We start from the raw sequence: 24,441 nt of genomic DNA on the forward strand, positions 1-24,441 counted from the left end.
AAGCAGGGAGCCCGACACGGGATTCAATCCCAGGACCCCGGGACCATGACCGAAGCCGAAGGCAGATGCCCAACCCACTGAGCCACTCAGGTGCCCAAGAATTAGACTTTTTTTTTTTTTTTTTTAAATTTATGATAGTCACAGAGAGAGAGAGAGAGAGAGGCAGAGACACAGGCAGAGGGAGAAGCAGGCTCCATGCACCGGGAGCCCGATGTGGGATTCGATCCCGGGTCTCCAGGATCGCGCCCTGGGCCAAAGGCAGGCGCTAAACCGTTGCGCCACCCAGGGATCCCAGAATTAGACTTTTTAAATTAAAAATTGTTAAAAGAATATAGTAAGCATAAATTGAAATTTATAATAAGAAAGATATCGTTTAAATCAAGTGTGAAAATATTTGCCACAAATCACAAATTTCCAAAAGCAAGATTATAAAGACCTGTAATAGCAATGTGCTCAAACAAATACTATTCAAAATAATCATGTAAAAAAGTTCAACTGCAACATTTCCATAGGTGATCTACTATACAAACCAATGCAACACAAAGTGGGAATGGTTTTTCCCTTCCTCTGGACAATAACTACACCATCTCAAGGAAACTAGTATTCTAGTGTCTCAAAGACCTACCTGAAGTCCCAACTCAACCCCATCTTAGATAGGTGGTCTTGATGGGTTACTTGAGCTCTTAGTTAGGTATGTCAACACAACCCTTAATATAATACATTTCTTGAATTTCTGTACACGCAGCTCCCTTTCCTTGGAATATCTTTCCCCATGCTGGTCCCCAGCCTCTCTATCTTGTCAACTCCTCATTCTTCAAGATACCTCAAAAAGTCATTTCATTTTAAATGGGGTACCCTTTTTCTGTATTCTTCAGATTCCTTTTTTTTTTTTTCATTCTCCAGATTCCTAAACACAGCTCATCATGGCCCTTTGCATATCCTACTTTAATCACTTGTCTTCCCCTTAGTCTGGAGGAACCTAAAGGGCAAGGACTGCATCTTTCACTTCTACAATCAATAAATGAAATGTTGCTGAATCATGCAACTGTGCCGAGTTCTAAACCACTACGAACTCATGCTACCTACTTTTAATCACATTTTCAGGATTGTTGTGGTGTGTTACTAAGTGCTTTCATCTACAAAGCATAATTCAGTTTAACTCCTTTATTTTGGGGGATCTTTCTTACGAAGAAGAGATAAAGAAGATAAAGCTGAGAGGAGATTAAATGGCAAAGATGGGTCTTGAATTGTTTCAATTCCAAATCCAAGGTCTTTCCATACTCTGCTCCCTTAACACATTGCTGACAAGATCAATTTTCAAATCTTTTCACTATTTTTAACTCACCCCCTCCCTACTGTCCCTTTGAGATGATCTAGCCTAATTACCAAAAAGATCATGAACTATTCTACATCACCTCTACATAGGCATAAATATCCTTTTATCATTTCATATTTTACAAGTTATAAATCTTTCTCCATTAAAAAAACGAGAAAACGAAAATGGGGGAAAAAAACACTACCACCTGAAATTCTACTACCAGAACATAACCACACCATATTTGGTGTGTATACTCCTGCAATTTTATCTATGTAGCTGTATATAGACACATTAAATTATTTTTATCAGGAGATCTTAGTATGTAAACTTTAAAATAATTTTTATTAATGACGAGCTTTCTCATGTCATTTACTATAGAATCATATCATTGCTTTAATTGCTTCAACATATTCTATTACATAATTAAACAATGCCTTATTCTTGGACATTTAGGTTACTTTTAACTTCTTTCTGTTATAAACAATACTGTGGTCAAAATCTGTCCATTTTTACATAATTTGTATGTCTCAATACATACTTTTTACATCAGTAATAAACACCATTAGATGCTTAAACAACTCAGCTCAAATAGAATTAAATATCTAGGTTGGAATTATTCCACTGCTGTCTTTTTTGGATTTTAATTTCCAACATTATATCCTCCATAAATTGTACAACAGACACAGAAATCTCAAACTGAGTTTGAGTCTGCAATCACTAAATCTTTTTTTTTTTTTTTAAGATTTTATTTATTTATTCATGAGAGACAGAGAGATAGACATAGAGAGAGAGGCAGAGATACAGGCAGAGGGAGAAGCAGGCTCCATGCAGAGAGCCGGACGTGGGACTCGATCTGGGGTCTCCAGGATCACGCCCTGGGCTGAAGGCAGGCGCTAAAGTGCTGAGCCACCAGGGCTGCCCCTGAAATCACTAAATCTTAAATAGTAATTACTTTGAATTCAATGACCATTCTCCTCCTATTTACAAGTCTACCCAAAGAATAGGTGCCATAGTACGTGATAACATCTAACATTTACATAGCAAAGCTCTCTCATGTTATCTTCACAGTTCTGTATAGATGAGAAGTTAGATATTATGACTCTCATTTACGAAAAAGAAAACAATCTCAGTGACATCCAAAGTCATACAGCAGATGTGTAGCTCAAACTCAGCCTGATTCCATAGTCTAAACTAATACTCATCTTCTTTATAACACATCCCTGGATCCAGATACATCTTTTGGGTCATTGGTAGTATTAAGACATGCTGAAATTCTTACCTTCAGTTACTAGTAACTCATCCTGAAATGTCTCAGCAAAATCAACGTTCTGCAGCACACTATGTTCTGGAAGCACTTGTTCTATAATCCCTGGTTTATGCAAAAGGGCTCTGCCAACAGAGGATTTTATTCAAAAATGATTTTACATAAATTAGATTTTCCTTAGTGTACGTGGCAAATCTCACAAATAGCATGCATAATGCATTAGTATTTTGATCTCATGTCTTAAATCCTAATATAGGTATTTTTAAAAGAAAATTTGTTTTGGAAATTTCCTTGAAAGTTATACATGGTAGCATAGTCATTGCTTTCAGTTAAATATGAACATCAAAACAAGAGCTCCCTAATATAGAAGTAGAGAGAAGAGTAAAATTAGATTCTCTTCAGGTCTTACATTTTCATTTGTAAGAATTTGATCATAGTTAGGAATTTGTCTCAAGAAAAAAAGAATATGCCAAGAACATAAGTTAGATGTCAGAGAGAGACATTTAAATTGCCATATAACTATATTTACCTGGCCCCTTCTAAAGAATCTTTGAGGTGAGAGAACTGAAATGTAAATTTCTAATACTCAGATGTCCACAAACCAAAGAAACCTCATTGCTATATACATGTGGCAAAGAGGTTTTTATGAGGGGGGGAAAGCCCAAACCTGGTCATCTAATTTCTCCAAATGTCTGTTTCCATATCTAAAATACTTAAGTGAGAAACAAAACCAGATTCAAAGCTGAGCTCTTTATATTGGGTCTATTCTAACATTATGTAGCAGCCTGTCATTCAAGTCTCTTTTTAAACGTCCCAACAACCCCTCACTCAACAGATCAAAAATAAAACAATTTCCTAAATTATGTATCAGAATAAAATATAGCAGAGCACAAAGGGTTAGAAGAAGGAAATGCTGGTATAAGCATATAACCCTCCCCTACTAGGAGCTAATGAACACATGAAACGTTGTGAGCCTCACTCATTTTAGTATATTCAGGCCCTCTAGGCTAAGGCAACAAAATTTTATCATACAAGAACTCTGAATTCAACATATAAAAAAGTTACCTATGTTTAAATCACATCTAAATCTAAATGTCTAAGTTTGACAAGATTTTTGTATACGATATTTAGAGGTACCAAATTTCCTAGAAGCACATGCATCAAGCTAGCCAAGTTAAACACTCTACACATTTCTAAATACAACTTGATCCTTTCAAATAATTCACAACATTCCCAGAAATACTACAAGTGAGTCAGGTGTGTTTATACACAAAATATTCTTTCAGTAGTTCTTAAATCTTTTCTAAAATTGACCTACCATCATTAGGAAGATTGTCCTATTATAAGAAGTCTGAGGTGCCTATTTGCATACAGAAAAAGAGGCACAATACAATACATATGTCTAGAAAAGAAGGCACATTACAAATATAGCAGATGAGTTTCCTATAGGCATTTCTTCCTCACATCATGTCGGACTACCAGCTATACAAATTTTATCAAGCTTTTCATCCACCAGTTCACTAATAAGTAGCTGACCATGTTCTATAACTTTCAAATTCCAAATCGTTTTTAAGCCTTCACTATTTCTACTGAACAGTTTCCCAAACCATCTAAATAACCTACCTTCGATACTGCTGCCTCGAAATTTCATCACCACCAAAGAAGTATATAGTTGACAGTTCTGTTGTGGTTGTGTAATTGTTCTTTGTGTCTAATGGATTATATATTATAGTAACATCCTGATGCCAAGAAAAAAAAATCAGGAGTGAATATTAAATATTTTCTTTGAGTCACTTCATTGTGAATTAACTCTAATATGAGTCTACACGATCAGTAGACATGGGTGCATATGATAGCACTTCTAAGATCAGGTAAGTATTTCCACCCCTTTATTACTTTCAAATACTATTTTTTAGCCATAAAATACATAATTCTTAATTTCACTTAAAAATGAGTTCGTACTTTTAGTGCTGAGACATACTTACTTCTCGTGTTTTTTCTTTGAGCACAAATTTATCTGGAAAAATCCTTAGTACTTTAGGATCCAGCAAAACTTTTTTCTGAGAATCCTTAAAACCTATTGCTTTTACAAAAGCTGCCCGAGAGCCGGTGTTATGAACAGAAAAAACAATTCTACTTTCTTTGCCAGGTATTAAGTCATTCACTGTTACCATGTAACTGTCAGATAACTTCTTAACATCTTCCAAAATAAGATTACTTGTTCCTCCATATCCAGACAAAGGTATCTAAAAGCAGAAAATATATACATCCAGAATTATTTTTATGTAAGCAGAAAGCAAAGATTAAATTATAGGCAAAAACCCCCCAAATATAATTAAAATTATAATTATTGTGTACTTTAGCTAGTAGTTACCCCACTTCCAGTCCAGCATTATATTAAAGAACTTAGAACAAAAACAAAGAGTTGCAAAATTATTTACCTTCCAATATGCTAAATTATTTCATTGTTATAAATGCAAGCTTAGATGATAAAGGAATAAAAAAATTAGTATAGATAAACTTGCTTAGGAAGTGTTTAGGGTGAAACATACTGATATTTGTGATTTACTTTTAAATGCATAAAAAAAAGAGATGAATGGTTGGATATGGGATAAAGTAAATATGGAATGTAAGTAGTAGAGTATGTGAGGGTTCACCATACAGTTCTTCCAACTTCCCAGTAATTCTCAATTTTGAAAATGAAATGTGTTGGTGAAAAAAACATCTATTATTCTATAATCCTATTAGCTTTTCATCTTCCAGAGTGAGAAAGAAGTGTGCTAGAGGGACCAAATAGAAGCCAAGAACTCAAACAGCTCAGAGGACAGAATCCTAGCCAAAGTGCAGACTGAAGGCAGGCGTTAGGTGCCAACCGGTGCTGTCTCTAAGCCAGGCTGCTTCCACAGGGGTCAGCACTACCAGGGAACAAGGATTCAGAGAATAGAGTCTATAAATAAAAATACAGGAAGATAGGTATGCTGCTGGGAAACAAACTTTCCATATCCTTTAAAACGTACTCCTTTAAGAGGCGCCTGGGTGGCTCAGTTGGTTAAGCACCTGACTCTTGATGAATTTGGCTCAGCTCATGATCTCAGGATCCTGGGATTGAGCTCCTCATTCAGTGATGAGTCTGCTTGAGATTCTCTCTCTCTCTCTCTCTCTCTCTCCCCTGCTCCCTCCCCCAGCTCATGCATGCATGCTGTCTCTCTAAAATAAATAAGTCTTTAAAAAAAGATAAAAAGGTATTCTTTTAAAAATGATCACTGCTAACTATTAAAATGTATTCCGGGGGCACCTGGGTGGCTCAGCTGGTTAATAGCATCTACCTTTGGCTCAGGTCATGATACCAGGGTCCTGGGATTGAGCCCCATTGTCAGGCTCCTTGCTCTGTGGGGAGTCTCCTTCTCCCGCTTCCCCTACCATTTCCTACCACTCATGTTCTCTCTCTCTCTCAAATAAAATCTTTAAAACAAATAAAATGTGTTCCAAAGTATACCTTGCAAACTTGAAAATATCAACAGCTTATTCTGAGTTGTGATATGCACTCAAAATAACATTTAAAAAATTAAATTTAGGGACCTCATAAATTGGTACTGGCTTGCCAAAATGAGTACAGATTGGTAGCATTTTAAAATGCTTCAGATCTGAAGCTCCTACAAATCCCTCCTCATTCAGAGTGAGCTCTTGGTAGTTTTTGAAAGCCAAGTGTTTCTAATTTCTCTTCCCACAGAAACTTGCAGTAGATTTTACGTATGCAACTAGAAAATAATGGGAAAGTCAGCCTTTGAAAACACTCAACAGAAGTATTTTTCAAAGCCTAAGGAATCACAAATTAACTGCTGAGTAAACAGTTAACAAAGAAAAAGTATGATTAAATAAAAAAAATCTGACCAAGGCTAATAGAATCCAAAGAGTCAAGAGGAAAAACTACTGTTTCAGGGAAGGGTTTCTTAACCTCACACTATGGACACCCTGAGCTCCATCATTCCTTGTGGTGGGGCCAGCCTGCGCCTTACAGGGAGGTTAGCTACATCCCTGGCTTCTACTTACTAGGTGCCAGCAGCACCCTTTTCCTACCCTCAGTTACGACAACCAAAAATATGTCCACATATTGCCAAATGTCCCCTGGAGGATAAAACAGCCTCTGGTTGAGAACTGCTGCTCCACAGGACTGGAAAACAGAGGCAGGATGAACACTCAGAGCCCATGCAATAGATAAAAATGAGCTTTGCTGCCAGGTAGTCTGAATGTGAACCCTGGACCACTTACTGCTGTGAGATGCACCACCATCCCAAGCATCTGTCTAGGTTTGTTTCCCCATGTGTAGAACAGAGACAGTGGAATGAACTAGGTAGTTCCTTTTAAAGATAAAGTGTGGTAATCCATGTAGTGACAATTAAGAGTAGGGCCTGGCATATACTCAGCATCCAATCAATATATTTTTATTGCAGTCCCACAATGCTTTATGGTACACAAAGCATAATTTCACTTATTTCTCAGAACCAAACCAAGAAGATAAGTGAGTGAAGCATGAGCAAGTGGAGACTATCCAGAGTGAGTGTGAAGAACAGAGGCAAAGCTATTCCCAATCTCTCATCGCTATAGTGAAGTGCTCTTGCACCACTGTACCAGGTTCTTTATCTCCACAAAAATACATTAGTGCTGGTAGTCCAAGTCTTCTTGTGAGATAAAAGTCATATTCATCTGTGCACTTCAGGTCCCCATTTAGTCCACCTCTGAGAGAACAGGTGGCATTTACATAGGCAGGACTCCCACTAGGGTTCTGGTTTGTCTTAAGAGAACACCAGCCTGTACTTCTGTTCGGTGACTGTCAAATCAAATGGTCCTGCCCTAAACAATCAGGGAATTATTAGTTCTCCAGAAATTCTTAAGAATAATCTTAACATCTTGGCTAGTAAACATGAAACTTATAGAAATCTATTCAGGATAGTCCCTTCCAGTTCTCTCCACAAACCACTTGATTTCTTACTTGAAACCAGATCATCAGGATATGTGGTACTTTGGCATTGTGTCCTCAACTCACACAAAAGACTGTTGTTCCTAGAGACAAGGACTTACATCTTTTTCTTTTTTTTTTTAATTAAGTAAACCCATCCCCCAACATGGGGCTGAAACTCACAATCCTGAGATCAAGAGTCACCTGCTGTATTGACTGAGTCAGCCAGCAGAACTACTTACATCTTTAAACAGCTTTGCCCACAGCTCATGTAGCCAAAGGAAGAGCTCCACAGAGAATATGTCAAGCTTCAGCAACAAAAAAAGCTACGTTTGCCATAAAGATGTTCTATCTATCTATCTATCTATCTATCTATCTATCTATCTATTTATTTGATTCTGATTCTATTTATTTATTCATGAGAGACACACACAGAAAGAGAGAGAGAGAGAGAGGCAGAGACACAGGCAGAGGGAGAAACAGGCTCCATGCAGGGAGTCCGATGTGGGACTTGATCCTGGGACTCCAGGACCAAGCCCTGAGCCAAAGGCAGATGCTCAACTGCTGAGCCACTGCTGAGTACATCCCAGATGTACTGTTTTTTAAAAAAACTGTCTGGCGGTTCCTGGGTGACTCAGTTGGTTAAGTGCCCAACTCTTGATTTTGGCTCAGGTCATGACCTCAGAGTCGTGACATCAAGCTCCATGTCAGGATCCTCACTGGGTATGGAGCCTGCTTAAGATTCTTTCTCCCTCCCCCTCTACCCCCACCCTACCCCACCCTGTTCACTCTTGTTTCTCTCTCAAAACAAAATAATTTCAAGCTTTTGGTACGGTTAATCTCGTAACTCATTGCATTCCCTCTTTGACACTAGAAAATGGACCAAAATTTTAGTTCAGCCCCACAGCCAAAAACTGTGTAGCTTTAAGGTATGCACATTTATAGAATGTGTGTTTCATTTGATTATTCTTTTCTTTCTTTTTCTCAATGATTTACCACCTTTATTTCTCACTGCTCTGACTATATCTAAGAAATGAGTTGAAATCCTTTCTAAAAATTACACTGGGAAGGAACAAAATATAAAAGCTCTTGTTTTTGTAACCCTAGTTCTGGAACAGAGTCTAGTAAATGGTGTCAGTGGGTATTTTACTGAATAGAGAAAGTACAATTTACTTGGAAAGTCAATATTCTTAAAGTTTGATCTGGATTTACCAAAAAGTGTGTTCCTGTAAAGTTGGGTACATTTCAAAATGCTCCAGCTGAAATGAAACTTAGAGGCATGGGAGATGGTTTCCCATAAGAATACTATGGAGGCTACTTTTAGAACATTACACTTGTACAAAGCACATACGTACTCCCTAACTTATTTGTAAAGGGAGGCAAATATCTATTCTGACTTATAAAAAAGCAGAGTATACACAGTTTACCAATATTGAACTAATAATTATAACATGTCAGAAACTCCATGGGAGAAAAAAAAAAGCAATTAAAATCATCTTACCGTAAACTTAATGCCTGGTTGGGATCGAATTCCCAGTTGTTTAATTTCTAGTTTAGCCAACATACAAGATAATCGAGTAGGTGCAAATAACACAGAGATGTGAACATCTTCTTTTGGACACATTCTAATCTCACAGTTACTGGTTAGTCGTTCTTCAGAACCAAAAGTGTGTTGAAGCTACAATTTAAAAACAATTACTGCATACAACATAGCAGGAGCACAAATACAACTACCATCAACCCAAACTTTTAAAGCTGAAGCACCACATGAGAGTCTGTGCATGTAAGTGGTCTGAAAGATGACGAAACAGCACCACTTACTGTACAAACCTGAAAGCAGTCCTGGTCTTGTCCTCTAATGAGGAGTCGCAGATGCTGAGTTGTAGCTGTACAATTATTTCTTAAAGCCAGCTTCTGAAGCCTAGAAACAATTAGACATTGTAAATGCAGTTTTCCTCCACGAACATTGCTACAAGTATAAAACCAAAGCCAATTATACTTGACTGCAATGTCAAGAGATGAACTGGATTACGCACACCACTGTATTAGCAGCCCAGGAGGGGTCTCCACTGTCCTAGGATTCCACATTTTTGAAAACATCCTCACAACATATTCATCTTGTCAGAGAAATTCTGGTTTAATCAGTCTCCTGTTATAGCTCCTTAGCCGACCTTACTATTTATATTATCCATATAAGTCTTACCTGTCTTGTTAAAGCAATCAATGAAAATCCAGAGTAACAAATTCATTAAATCACTGAGTCAACACCATGCTTAGTTAGCTTGAATTTCTAGTTTTCATGGGAACAAGGAGTCCCTAGCACATTGCTTAGATTTTTTTTGACTCTCAGTAGTCTGCACAAAGTAGTCTTTTAAAGAGTACACTGAATTAACCATACTTTTAGAAAGTTAGAATATGCAGCTAAAATAGACTTATGAATAATAGCTGGCTGCTGGTAAAAATAAAAAATAATCCTTCAATCTGAAATTTTTAAAATCCTCTCTTCAGGGATCCCTGGGTGGCGCAGTGGTTTGGCGCCTGCCTTTGGCCCAGGGCGTGATCCTGGAGACCCGGGATCGAATCCCACGTCGGGCTCCCGGTGCATGGAGCCTGCTTCTCCCTCTGCCTGCGTCTCTGCCTCTCTCTCTCTCCTCTCGCATTCTCATAAATAAATAAAATCTTTAAAAAAAAAAAAAAAAAAAAAAAAAAAAAAAAATCCTCTCTTCATTGGGAGGATAGAAAATCATGAATAAATCTCCATTTTATTCAAATTTTGAACGATGGCAGTTAAATTAATTAAACTGTGGTCTATGCCTTGTCCACCCTGGGTTAAAGGAGAAGGTTGCTGTGCTTAACCTCAGAATAAAATCTAAGACCTTCAGTTATCAGCATATCTGAGAAAAGCATTCACAGGAACACAGGGTAAGACTTACTAAAAAAAAATGCTTTAAAAGCATTTATTTATTTATTTATTTATTTATTTATTTATTAAGAAATTGGTTGTCATTTTCAAGTAAAGAGTTATCAATTGGGGGAGGGGGGGTTCAGTTTCTAATTTTAAAAAGGAACTATATAGGCAGCCTGGGTGGATCAGTGGTTTAGCACCACCTTCAGCCCAGGGCGGGATCCTGGAGACCCGGGATGGAGTTCCACATCGGGCTTCCTGCATGGAGCTTGCTTCTCCCTGTGTCTCTGCCTCTCTCTCTGTTTCTCTCATGAATAAATAATAAATAAAATCTTTAAAAAAATTTTTTTTTAAATGGAACTATACAAAAAGGGTTAACTTTTTTATTATATAGGGTCCACACAAATTAATTAGAAAAAAATACTAAATCCTAACCAACAAATAGTCAAAGTACATATGCAGACTTACGAGAGAGAAACTGGAATGAATGAATATATGGAAAAATGCTTCAAAAACATTTAAAAAATCCAAAACATTGGAATGAAATACCATTTGGATAACTTACCCTTAGAAAATAAAAATTTATTAGTTATCATTTCCATCTTTACTGAGGCATAATCCATTACTCGATGAGAACACTGCCCCCCCACATTATATATGAATTTTTTTCTCTTTACTCTTAAAGAAGAACTCATTTCAAATCTCCATTTTGCACTAAGCACCTTCTTCCAAAAAGGCAGGCAGGGAGCAGCAAGTGCCACACGGAAGGGCACCAGCATCCCTCACCCTCTGTTTCTGCGTCCTCTCCCAGCACCCATTGGGTCACAGCCCGACTACCTCCTAGGACATTCCTAATGGACAGAAAATAGGAAGATCTCTTTCTAGGCAGACAGTGTACCACTTTACCATAAATTCTGCTGCAACATGACTGGGATGGGAGTTGCAAAGATGACTGGGATGGGAAAAATAATCGTTCTGTGTAGGACACTATCACAGAGGTAAGGGGATTACAGAAACATAGGTTCATAGTCTAGCTAGGCAAGTGCTGCACTCAAAACTGTACATACATGTTTCCCATGGATCTATTGCCTTCAACAAGCCCACTTGTAGCCACCATGGGGCGTAGAATCCACGGACTAAGGTATTATCCTTCTCACGTGACTGGCAAGCTCCTCCAGGCTGAGTTAAAATATCTCACCAACTATAAACAGGAGACATGACAGCTCCTCAGGTCAATTCCCTGGGGTGGCACAGGGATTACACTTCCATCTGCTGGATTAGAAGGCAGCCATGAATCTTCACGAGGAAGGCAAGTCAAGAAATAAAGGAGAACAGCATGACGGCCCCTCCCTCAGGAGAGGACAGGGGCAGGGGGGAGGATATACCACTGACAAGTCCAGAAGTATGCACAAGATGGTGCCCCCATTTCCAACTTAACTCATGTAATTTCTTATTTAAAATAAAAGGGCAGGGAGAATGCCTCAGGCTTAGTGGCTGAGCATCTGCCTTCAGCTCAGGGCATGATCCTGGGCCTGGAAATCAAGTCCCACATTGGGCTCCCTGTGGGGAGACTGCTTCTCCCTCTATGTCTGTCTCTCTGTCTCTCATAAATAAAATCTTATAAAAATAAAAAGTTTAGCACACATTAATTTTGTTTCAGATGAACTGTAAGATTTCAGGATGTCATGGCATCTGGAGCAGCTAGATTTTAAGAGCAGCCATCTCTACTCTATTAATAATTTGCTGCAAATGATTGAGGGCACAATACCTCAAACTCCCTGCCCTTCAGGATTTTTTGAAGATCTAGTTGAGAGAATGTTTACTGAGAGCTGCTTCAAGAGCACACACAGCCCACCATTTTTCTAGGTGCCTCAGCTGTCTCCATCAAGCCACCACATGCTTCAGTACCCAGGAAATGCTGTGAGCTGAGTATTCACATGTGACACGTCCATGCCAGACTGAGCACCTCAAAGGGGAAGCATCCTGATGGGAGTATTTAATATGAAGTTGTTTTACTTTGAGACTCACTATATTGTACGGATCTCTCTCTAAAAGGACCCCTGGAAGAAGCATCTTTCTAAAGTCTGTAGAAGGAACAGCTTATCCTCTCTCACACAGCAACGGTTTGTTCTTAAACTTCTGAACACTAACTTATTTCAGGATGATGGGAGACGAGTTAGAACCCAGGACAAGACCCACCTCAAGGCAAGTGTACAGGGTCTGCAGGTGAGCCTTTGGGCACTACCTATGGTGCTGATGTCCCTCCCTTTTCCCCACAGCAGTTAGCCCTCAACTGTTTTTATCTTACTGTGTCTTTTTGAAAGTTAATTTTGGAACAAGACAAGATACAGATGACTACATGAATAGTTAAGCAGATGTATGACCTCTGTAAAGTAAGGAGGTTCAATTAGATCCTTTTTGCACAGACAAAACTATAATTTTATTTAATTAATTAATTTATTTATTTTATTTATTTATTTATTTATTTATTCATGAGAACACACAGAGAGGATTGAGAGAGAGAGAGGCAGAGACACAGGCAGAGGGAGAAGCAGGCTCCATGCAGGGAACCTGACGTGGGACTCGATCCCGGGTCTCCAGGATCACGACCTGGGCTGAAGGCGGCGCTAAACCGCTGAGCCACCCAGGCTGCCCCAAAACTATAATTTTAAAGAAGTACCCTATAGTATAGATTCAGCCAGGAGGTTCTTATCTCTCAGGGACCACAGAAACGTATTGATAAAACATTCAGGTCATATACAAAAATGCAAAATATGAAAGAGGAGACACTGAGGTTTAATAATTACTAATAATTACTAGGTTATTAATTAGTATATTTGAGGTTGATAAAAATTTAACTATATTGCTAAGCTTACGAAGGGAAAAAATATTATACTATACATTATAGGTCAATCTACTCAGAGTTCATATTCAAAATGTATGATCAAAACACATATAAAAATAAGATTCCAGATGTAATTCACATTAAACAGGACAAAATATATCTACTCTGTTAAATATGTCTTATACTCTTTAAAATACAAAGTATTCACTAGTGACTTTGTAAACTCCTTTAGCAGAATGCAAGGTTTTCGAGTATTTTTTCTTCCTACCCTTCCATAGGGCTTTCCAGAGAAGGAAGAAAGAAACTCTTAATTGCCTGAACTTGGTAATCAGCAGAGAAAAAAAGCTTAAGAAAGTGGAAACTTAGTTTTTTGGACTGCAGAGGTGAAAATTTTAATTAAAACATCTGCATTCATGATCGGAAGATTAAGGAACGTAAGACAGCCTTATTTCAACTCTAAAAACATTAACATGGTCATAATTATCAAAGCAGAGAATAACACTATGGGAAGACAGCAGAATCTTCACGTTCAGAAGCTGCTACATGCATACTTACTGTGTTCTACCAAGAGGAACACCTCCCCAGGCCAGAAACTGCTTGTTGGACAAAATCGATGGAACATCTGAGCAGCAAGAGCCAGGTGTCAGAGGTTTATTTCCTGAAGAAACGACTTCACCTTTTAACACCACTTCATATTGAGGTCCAAAGGGCTGCACGAATATTTTCAAGATCCTAACAAAGAAAACCATCTAAATTTAATGTCCAAAGTTCACTTCTATTGGCATCTATTCCCTACAAGCTTCCTTTGTCCCAAGAGATTGGACTGAGTGCTGAGAAAACAATTACATTCCCAGCCTTACAGCTTATATTCCAGAGAAGAATACAGACAAGGAAAGAGACGATCATAATATCATCTACATAATGGGAGCAGGCAAGTTCAGAGGGCCATAGAAATATTAGCGACTACTCTTTATGAGGAATTTGGGAAGAGCCGAGGAAAGCTTCCCAGATGAGAGAATTAACTCGGTGAAGTTGCAGGCATGCGCACCAGGCAAAAGTATTCACATCTGTGCAGGCTAGCCCCTCTCTGTAAGATCATGTAACAGACTGAGCACACTAGGGTATCTATAACCCAGGTGGAGGCCAGACCACATATGTCTCAGGAGAGCATGCTTCTAAGCTCTGTTTACCAAGAAAGTTCAAATACTAATGATGATGGTGCTCTGACCACTGCCAGGTAATACTCACTGAGGATCTGGGCACCAAAATGTCACAAGCTTGGAGAAGGGATGGGAGTAAGGGACGTGTCTAACAACTAGCGATGGTTTCCTTGGAGAGCGAGGAAAAGTTCATGAGAAACATTAAGACTGATGTTTTATTATTTACTTTTGTCAGAATATTCTTGAAAATAGTAATTTCTTAATTTCTAGTCAGCTGGTTTAAAAGGAGAGTTTTAGTAAACAAAAAAGAAAATCTGAGGCTAAAAGAGGTTAAACGGAGCTACATTATTAGGCGAGAGAAAACATGTACTCATTCAGGCTGTAGAATGAAGCACAGGTCTATAAGCAGCTATTTTGAGCAAAAAGTTAAAGCTTACCATTATAAATAATTTTATATTACCTTTCCTCACAGGTCTTGGGGTCCTCTGGAGTAAATGTAACTGTAACTTCTCGTTCTTCTCCAGGTTTAAGGAATAGATTCTCTGGATCCACTGAAAAGTGACTTCCTTGATCTGGAATCTAAATATTTACACAATTATAACTAAATGCCAACTTCTGCAAAAGGGCTTCTAGTCCACTCCTCTCGTTCTTCACTTACTCTGACAGGTGACTTTTCCCTTGTGCCTGTCACTACCCTGCCTCGTCTTACTCTCCTGGAAAGGGCACTTCCTCTTCCATAACAAACTTCATCTCCCACCCTCCTCCTAATATCCTTTAGCTCACCCACATGTCTCAGAAATAATGTCTCCGTACGTGATCACTCTCCTCCAATTCCACCTGTCTATAGGATAACACACAGAGTTTCCGGGAACTAATCTAAGAATTTGGTTTTTACTTGTAAAACATCAGATGTCAAAGTTCAAGTGCCCTACCATTTATTTCATACTAGTTTAACCACCAGCTTTTAAAGCCCACACACAGGTTCTTGCATTTGACCCCCATGGCACTCTGCCAAGGTGGCAGCTGAGCAACCTCCACAATATGAGGATATACTTCCATTTCACAGTCTAAGGAAATACCATGTCATAGCATTCTGACACAAATTCTTACCCTGATATCCAAGTAAACATCAATATTCCCTGCATTTTTCAAAGGTAAGTGCTGCTTTGTTGAGGAAGCCACACTGGCAAACAAGTGCATAGTCTAGAGGATGGGGTAAAACCGACATTTAAAATAATATCACAACAAGAATGAAATCAACCTTAACATAAAATCACGGCAAAGAGAAGTGTGGATACCTGTAAGTCTTTTGGAGCATGTATCCTAGCTATTCCTGTTCTTGCTTGGAGACGAACACTTTTAATGACTGGTGTAGGGTTTGGGCTATCAACTTCTATATCCACTCTTGCCAAGAACTCTTCTGCTGAGTCCAAGATCTCTGTAAAAGTTCATTCTTTTAGTTACAGACCTGAGAGTTGTTCAATTCTTTTTTTTTTTTAGTTTTATTTATTTATTCATGAGAGACAGAAAGAGAGAGACAGAGGCACAGGCAGAGAGAGAAGCACACTCCCTGCTGGGAGCCCCATGTGGGACTCAATCCCAAGATCTAGGGATCATGACCTGAACTGAAGGCAGATATTCAACCTGTGAGTTATCCAGGTGGCCTGAGAGTTATTCAGTTCTAAATGCCTCATGTGGTCCAACACTATGCCCTCAGGGGTCACAAGAAATCCTAAGCAAGATGACTTTTTAATGAATTCAAAGAGGAAACAAATGAGTAGAGGAGAAGGAGAAAAAGAAAATATCCAATTGGTAGATGTGACAAAATCAGTGAACAGACAAGATCCCAACAGGTCTTCCGCAGTACTTGCTGGGGTTACCTACACAGGAGTTTGACCCAAAACAGCATGGTCTCTGCCCCATCTTTAAAACAACATAAAATATTTGACAAATTACTCAAAGTATTCACATTTACTAATAGAGGAACTACTCCTCAATTTTGTGGCTTATTTATCTACAAAGTAAAGCAATTTCCAAAACATATACACATGCTACCTGAAGAAGTGATCCGTTTCTTTGGACTATGGAAAAGAACCCAAATTATCAGAAACTCTGGATCCTGCAAAACAAAATAAAATAAATTTACACTAGCATTAAGATTTAAACCTTAATGAAAGGTAAGTTGTTTGGAAACTTAACTTCCTCTTTAAATCTAAGGCAGTTCTTTATTCCCCCATCTTACCTGTCCATCATAACTAGCAGGCATCACGTGGTTGACCACAGAAGGAGCTGCAAGCTGAGCAATCACATCGGCATATGGAGTCTCTTTCCAAGAGGCACGGATGGGTGCCTTGGAAAATGTGAAGCAGCGCCAGGCTACGGCATTCTGTTCAGAAATCAAGAATCAGTTTCAATAAAGCCACTGGGACAATGTTGGTGTGATGTTAAATTTGTGGACAGAATCCTTAAAAAAATTTATTTCTATAAGAAAAATTAATCAAGAATGATATTAGTGGTGTCTACAATTCCAAATCAATGTGCTCTGTAAAGTTTTCTTACTGTATGTTAGTACTTACAGCATTAATAACAAGTCTGATTGGCACAGTGGCATGAGTCTTGTTTATCAATTTTAATGGCAGAGCTTTCCAGCTTCCGTAAGTCAAGTCACCAAAATCAAGAACATCTTTCTTTTCTGTGTCTACCTAATTATGAAAAAAAAAGACCGGTTTCTAAAAAGCAATGTATTAATAAACTTCACAGCTTATATTCTTATCACCACTCTTTACAGCCACAAATAGTTGTCATGAAATGTGAACTTATCTAAGTTTCCCTAGGTAATTTTACAACTGCTATTTTCTACAAAAATAATGTTAAATTCTTTGTTTTTGAGGTAGTCCTTGTACCCAGATATATACTATAGGACAAAGCAATATATTTGTTGTTGCTACTTTGAAAAGACTGTTAGATATTAAGAAAGACCATTTTATAACATATATAAGCTTCCCTTCATTGAGCTATGAGCTCTATTATACAATTTTGACTTTTCAATTCCCTTCAAAATGTACATTGGCATTTTCAGATTAAGTCCAAATTTCTGACAAAACTGAAAGTGTTTAAAAATATATCAAAACAGACATCAAAATTTAGAATGAGGGCCTGTCATCACAGCAGATGACTTCTTTAAACACTGGAGAACAACTTAACACAGACCCTCACACCCATACATGTAGAAATGTTGGATAATATTTAAAATATACATACATTTCTTTAGCCTGGTTGAATATAAAAGGAAGTAAAAAACAGACTGGCAAATGGGAGCTGACTTCCATGGTGGACCATGAAGGTCTGATCAATCCACTCCCAAGGTAGTTGAGTTTCAACACCTGCCTGAGAACAGATGGCAGGACCCTGAGCTTGACGGGAGCAGGGCAAGGCTTTGGAATGGAATTTAAACTCCCAATGTCAAATGCAGAAATTCAAAGAAGTGCCCTTTTTATGAAAAGGGACCTGGAAAAACTGTTTCTATGGCTGAGGAGATAACAGGGAAGATTGTCCGGAGATCATTTTGCAAGAAAGTAAAACCTCAAGCCTATACCACATGAGGCATGGGAACTCCAAGTTGGAAATCACTGAGGGGGAGGTGGGGCAAGATGGCAGAAGAGTAGGGGTCCTCAACTCACCTGGTCCCACCAACTTAACTAGGAAACTTTCAAAACATCCCAAACACCTACAAATCCGACCTAACATTTAAGGAGAGAACAGCTGGAACACTACAGAGAGAAGAGTTTTTGTTTCTAATTAGGTAGGAAGGCAGAAAAAAATAAAGAATCAAGTGGGGGAAGGGCCCCACGAGGAGCGGGGCTAAAGCAGAGCAGCAACAGCCTCTGGGCCAGGAAAGCCCAGCCTCAGGGAAGTGGGAACTTTAAAATTCCACACCAGAGTTTTCTGGGACAGAAAACTGCTCAGCAGGGAAATCGGGCAGAATTGCAGGGGGTAGTGAAGCCTCTAGATTCCCGGAGTCACTAGTAGAGGAGGGGCACCGCGGGGAGAGCACACTGCAAAACCCGGTGGTCTCCACAAAGGGCTGGAGCACCACAGTCCTCACCGCATTTGGGAGAAGCCAGTCGGTTACAGGGGTGGATTCAGATGGAGGTGGCTGAGCCCCATTCCCTTTGGGAGAGGTGGTCCTCAGAAGCGTGGTTCTTTAGGGTCTTTGGCCTTTTATTTTTTACTACTTTGTTTTAGAATTTGTCACTTTAGTGGTCTTTTTGTTTTATTTTCTTCTGATCTTTTTCATTTTCTGGTCTCTGATCTCATCAGATCATCCAGAGTGGAATTCACTTAGGTTGTGGCTGATACTTTTGACTAATCCTACTCATATAGCCACTCTGCACTGGACAAAATGAGTAGAAGGAAGAATTCACTACAAAAGAATGAATCAGAAACAGTACTCTCTGCCAAGAGTTACAGAATATGGATTTTATTCCATGTCATAAAGCCAATACAGAAGCACAATTTTAAAGCTACTGGGGACTTTGGAAAAAAGCATAAAGGACTCTAGAGACTTCGTTACCGCAGAATTGAGATCTAATAAGGCCGAAATTAAAAATCAATTAAATGAGATGCAATCCAAATTGGAGGTCCTAAACTGCAAGGGTTAATGAGGCAGAAGAAAGAGTGACTGACATAGAGGGCAAGTTGATGGAAAGGAAGGAAGCTGAGGAAAAAAAACAATTAAGAGCCCATGAGGAAAGGCTTAGGGAAATAAATGATAGCCTCAGAAAGAAGAATATACATCTAATTGTGATTCCAGAAGAGGCCTAAAGGGAGAGAGGGCCACAAAGTATATTTGAACAAATCATAGCTGAGAACTTCCCAAGTCTGAGGAAGGATACAGGCATTCAGATCCAAGACGGAGAAGAGAACCCCCGCAAAAAAAAAAAAAACAAAAAACAAAAAACCATTGAACACTTCAACATTTAATAGTGAAACTTGCAAATTCCAAAGATAAAGAAAAAATTCTTAAAGCAGCTCGAGACAAGAAATTCTTAATTTATATGGGGAGAAATATCAGATTAACAGCAGATCTCTCCACAGAGACCTGGCAGGCCAGAAGGGGCTGGCATGATCTGTTCGGGGTACTAAATGAGAAGAACATGCCACCAAGGATACTTTATCCAGCAAGGCTGTCATTCAGAATAGAAGCAGAGATAAAGAGCTTCCAGGATAGGAAACTGAAAGAACATGTGACCAGCAAACCAGCTCTGCAAGAAATATTAAGGGGAACCCTGTAAAAGAAAAAGAGGGAAACCAAAGAAAAAATCCACAAAAACAGGGACTGAACAAGTATTACAATGACATGAAATTCACATCTTTCAATAGTTACTCTGAACGTGAATGGGCTAAATGATCTCATCAAAAGATGCAGGGTTTCAAGCTGGATAAAAAAGCAAGACCCATCTATTCGTTGTCTACAAGAGACTCATTTTAGACCTAAGGACACCTCCCGCCTGAAAATGAAGGGGTGGAAAACCATTTACCATTCAAATGGTCCTCAAAAGAAAGCTTGGGTAGCAATCCTCACATCAGATAAATTACAGTTTATCCCAAAGGCTGTAGTAAGAGGAAGAGGAGCACTATATCATACTTGAAAGGCCTATCAAACAAGAAGACCTAAAAATCATGAATATTTATGCCCCTAATGTGGGAGCTGCCAAGTATATCAATTAATAACCAAAGTAAAAACACATTTAGATAATAATACACTACTAGTAGGAGACTTCAACACAGCACTTTCTGCAAATGACAGATCTAAGCACAACATCACAAAAGAAACAAGGGGCTTAAATTATACACTGGACCCAGATGGATTTCACAGATACATACAGAACTTTCCATCTGAATACACGTTCTTCTCCAGCACGAGTGGAACTTTCCCCAGGATAGAAAACATACTGGGTTTTCTATCAGGTCTCAAACTGATACCAAAAGATTGGGATTGTCCCCTGCATATTTTCAGATTATAATGCTTTGAAACTTGAACTCAATCACAAGAAGAAATTTGGAAGAAACTCAAACACGTGGAAGTAAAAGATAATCCTGCTAAAAGATGAATGGGTCAACCAGGAAATTTGAGAAGAATTAAAAAGATTCATGGAAACCAATGAAAATGAAGATACAGCTGTTCAAAATCTTTGGGATACAGAAAAAGCAGTTCTAAGAGGGAAATACATCACAATACGCTTGTATTGTAATCCCTCAAAAAAATTGGAAAAGACTCAAATACACAAACTAATAAGTTTGCGCCTAAAGGAACTGGAGAAAGAACAGCAAGTAAAACCTACACCAGAAAATAAATAAATTAATTAATTAAAATTAAGAAAAACCTACACCAGGCAGAAGAAGGAAGATAATGATTTGAGTAGAACTCAATGAAATAGAGACCAGAAGAACTGTAGAACAGACCAACAAAGCTGGAATTGGTTCTTTAAAAGAATTAATAAGATAGATAAATCATTAGCCAGCCTTATTAAAAAGAAAAAAGACTCAAATTAATAAAACCACAAATGAAAGAGGAGAGATTACAACCAATACCAAGGAAATACAAACGATTTAAAAAACGTATTATGTGCAGCAATATGCCAACAAATTAGGCAATCTGGAAGAAATGGACCCATTTCTGGAAAACCACAAATTACCAAAACTGGAACAGGAAGAAATAGAAAATCTGAACGGGCCAATAACCAGCAAGGCAATTGAAGCAGTCATCAAAAACCTCCCAAGACACAAAAATCCAGGGCCAGATGGCTTCCCAGGGGAATTCTATCATAGGTTTCAAGAAGAAGTAATACCTATTCTACTAAAGCTGTTTCAAAGGATAGAAGTGGCCATAATACTTCCAAACTCGTTTTATGAGGCCAGCATAACCTTAATTTCAAAACCAGACAAAGACTCCACCAAAAAGGAGAATTACAGACCAATATCCCTTATGAACATGGATGCAAAAATTCTCACTAAGATACTAGCCAACAGGACCCAACAGTACATTAAGAAGATTATTTACCATGAATGACTAAGTGGGATTTATCCCCGGGATGCAAGGTGGTTCAACACTTGTAAAACAATCGACGTGATAGATCACATCAATAAGAGAAAAAACAAGAACCATATGATCCTCTCAATAGAAGCAGAAAAAGCATTTGACAAAATACAGCCTCCATTCCTGATCAAAACTCTTCAGAGTGTAGGGATACAGGGACTTTCCTCAGAATCTTAAAAGCCATCTATGAAAAGTCCACAGTGAATATCATACTCAATGGGGAAACACTGAGAGCCTTTCCCCTAAGATCAGGAACATGACAGGGATGTCCACTCTCACCACAGTTATTCAACAAGGTCCTAGAAGTCCTAGCCTCAGCAATCAGACAACAAAGAGAAATAAAAGACATGCAAATTGGCCAAGAAGTCAAACTCTCTCTCTTCGCAGATGACATGATACTGTACATAGAAAACCCAAAAGACTCCACCCCAAGATTGCTAGAACTCATACAGCAATTCGGCAAAGTGGCAGGATACAAAATCAATGCCCAGAAATCAGTGGCATATCTATACACTAACAATGAGATTGAAGAAAGAGAAATTAAGGGAGTCAGTCCCATTTACAATTGCACCCCAAAGCATAAGATATCCAGGAATAAACCTAACTAAAAAGGTAAGGGATCTGTACCCTAAAAACTACAGAAGACTTCTGAAAGAAATTGAGTAAGACACAAAGAAATGGAAAAACATTCCATGCTTATGGAATGGAAGAATATTCTGAAAATGTCTATACTACCCAGGGCAATTTCCATGTTCAATTAAATCCCTATCAAAATACCATAGACTTTCTTCCCAGAGTTGGAACTAATAATCTTAAGATTTGTGTGGAATCAGAAAAGACCCCGAATAGCCAGGGGAATATTGAAAAGAAAACCAGAGCTGGGGGGCATCACAATGCCGGATTTCAACCTGTACTACAAAGCTGTGATCTTCAAGGCAGTGTGGTACTGCCACAAAAACAGACACACAGATCAATGGAACAGAAGTGAGAACCCAGAAATGGGCCCCCAACTCTATGGTCAACTAATATTCAACAAAGCAGGAAAGACTATCCACTGGAAAAAAGACAGTCTCTTCAATAAATGGGGCTGGGCAAATTGGACAGCCATGGGCAGAAGAATGAAACTAGACCATTCTCTTATACCAGACACAAAGAGAAACTCAAAATGGATGAAAGATCTAAATGTGAGACAAGAATCCATCAAAATCCTAGAGGAGAACACAGGCAACACTCTTTTTGAACTTGGCCACAGCAACTTCTTGCAAGATACATCTAGGAATGCAAGGGAAACAAAAGCAAAAATGAACTATTGGGACTTAATCAAGATAAAAAGCTTCTGCACAGCAAAAGAAACAGTCAACAAAACTAAAAGCCTACAGATATTTGCAAATGACATAGCAGATAAAGGGCTGGTATCCAACATCTATGAAGAACTTATTAAACTCAACACCCAAGAAACAAAAAATCCAATCATGAAATGGGCAGAAGACATGAACAGAAATTTCTTCAAAGAAGACATAGACATGGCCAACAAGCATATGAGAAAATGCGTCACATCACTTGCCATCAGGGAAATACAAATGAAAACCACAATGAGATACCACTTCACACCAGTGAGAATGGGGAAAATTAACAAGGCAGGAAACCACAAATGTTGGAGAAGATGTGGAGAAGGGGGAACCCTCTTACACTATTGGTGGGAATGCACACTGGTACAGCCATCCTGGAAAGCATGTGAAGGTTCCTCAAGAGTTAAAACTAGAGCTACCTTACGACCCAGCAATTGCACTCCTGGGGATTTACCCCAAAGATATAGATGCAGTGTAATGGCAGGACACCTGCACCCCAATGTTTATAGCAGCAATGTCCACAATAGACCAACTGTAGAAGGAGCCTCGGTGTCCATTGACAGATGAATGGATAAGGAAGATGTGGTCTATATGTACAATGGAATATTACTCAGCCATCAGAAAGGACGAATACCCGCTATTTGCCTCTACGTGGATTTAACTGGAGGGTATTATGCTGAGTGAAATAAGTCAGTCGGAGAAGGACAATCATCATATGGTTTCACTCATACGGGGAATATAAGAAACAGTGAGACGGATTATAAGGGAAAGGAGGGAAATTGAGTGGGGAAATTAGAGAGGGTGACAAACCATGAGAGATTCCTAACTCTGGGAAACGAACAAAGGGTAGTGGAATGGGTAGTGGGTTGGGGTGACGGGCACTGAGGAGGGCACTTGATGGGATGAGTAGTCGGTGTTCTAGTATATGTTGGGAAATTGAACTTCAATAAAATAATAAAAAAGAAAGAAAATCACTGAGACCTTTAGTACCCACCAAAGTTATACAAACCGCTCTACAGACACTTCAAAAAACGAAGAAATGTGGGATTTCTATAGTAATGAGCAGCCTCCATGAGGTGAACTCACATTTTAAAAATTTAAATATCAATTCAAAAATTAGAACTAAAAAAAAAAAACTAAAAAAATTAAAATTAAAATTAAAAAAAGAAATAGAACTACACGAATAAAGTAGTTGGGAAGACCTGGCAAAATTAGAAGAATCAGCACCTGCGGAACTACAAATAATCTGAATTGTAAGTATATTTTAAATACAGATAATAGAGTCTATGAAAAAGATAAAAACAGAAGATTCAAGACATAATGTTGAGCACAAAAAGAATATAATGAGCTTGATCAGTCTGTTAAAAAAAGTTCAATGTTGGGATTTTAAAACCATTTAAAAAGAATATAATGAGCTTGATCAGTCTGTTAAAAAAAGTTCAATGTTGGGATTTTAAAACCATTTGGGACTAAAATATTAATGAAAGATATTACAGAAAGAAAAGATCAGCATTAAAATAACTAGCTTTTTGTGTTGTTTGGGC

At 38.4% G+C, this 24,441-nt stretch overlaps 1 protein-coding gene across 10 annotated transcripts in view; it reads right to left on the reverse strand.

Moving 5' to 3' along the window:
* Window positions 1-24,441, reverse strand: part of CEP192 (centrosomal protein 192) — a 157,055-nt gene that overhangs the window by 34,567 nt on the left and 98,047 nt on the right. For 7 of the 10 annotated variants that reach the window (XR_013381080.1, XM_077899867.1, XM_077899872.1 and 4 more), the window contains 12 exons: window positions 17,026-17,151; window positions 16,692-16,835; window positions 16,502-16,568; window positions 15,748-15,887; window positions 15,560-15,652; window positions 14,910-15,028; window positions 13,845-14,021; window positions 9,361-9,460; window positions 9,041-9,217; window positions 4,568-4,828; window positions 4,206-4,321; window positions 2,598-2,707 (listed from right to left, as the gene is read on the reverse strand). Coding sequence is in view for 9 of the 10 variants with exons in the window: in XM_077899867.1 (XP_077755993.1) it covers window positions 2,598-2,707; window positions 4,206-4,321; window positions 4,568-4,828; window positions 9,041-9,217; window positions 9,361-9,460; window positions 13,845-14,021; window positions 14,910-15,028; window positions 15,560-15,652; window positions 15,748-15,887; window positions 16,502-16,568; window positions 16,692-16,835; window positions 17,026-17,151 (1,630 nt within the window). In the remaining variant the exon portion in view is untranslated. The remainder of the gene's footprint in view (window positions 1-2,597; window positions 2,708-4,205; window positions 4,322-4,567; window positions 4,829-9,040; window positions 9,218-9,360; window positions 9,461-13,844; window positions 14,022-14,909; window positions 15,029-15,559; window positions 15,653-15,747; window positions 15,888-16,501; window positions 16,569-16,691; window positions 16,836-17,025; window positions 17,152-24,441) is intronic. The other 3 variants (XM_077899870.1, XM_077899866.1, XM_077899869.1) reach the window with 3 other exon arrangements.

This window comes from Canis aureus, chromosome 6, assembly GCF_053574225.1.
Source record: "Canis aureus isolate CA01 chromosome 6, VMU_Caureus_v.1.0, whole genome shotgun sequence".
Classification (NCBI taxonomy): Eukaryota; Metazoa; Chordata; class Mammalia; order Carnivora; family Canidae; genus Canis; species Canis aureus.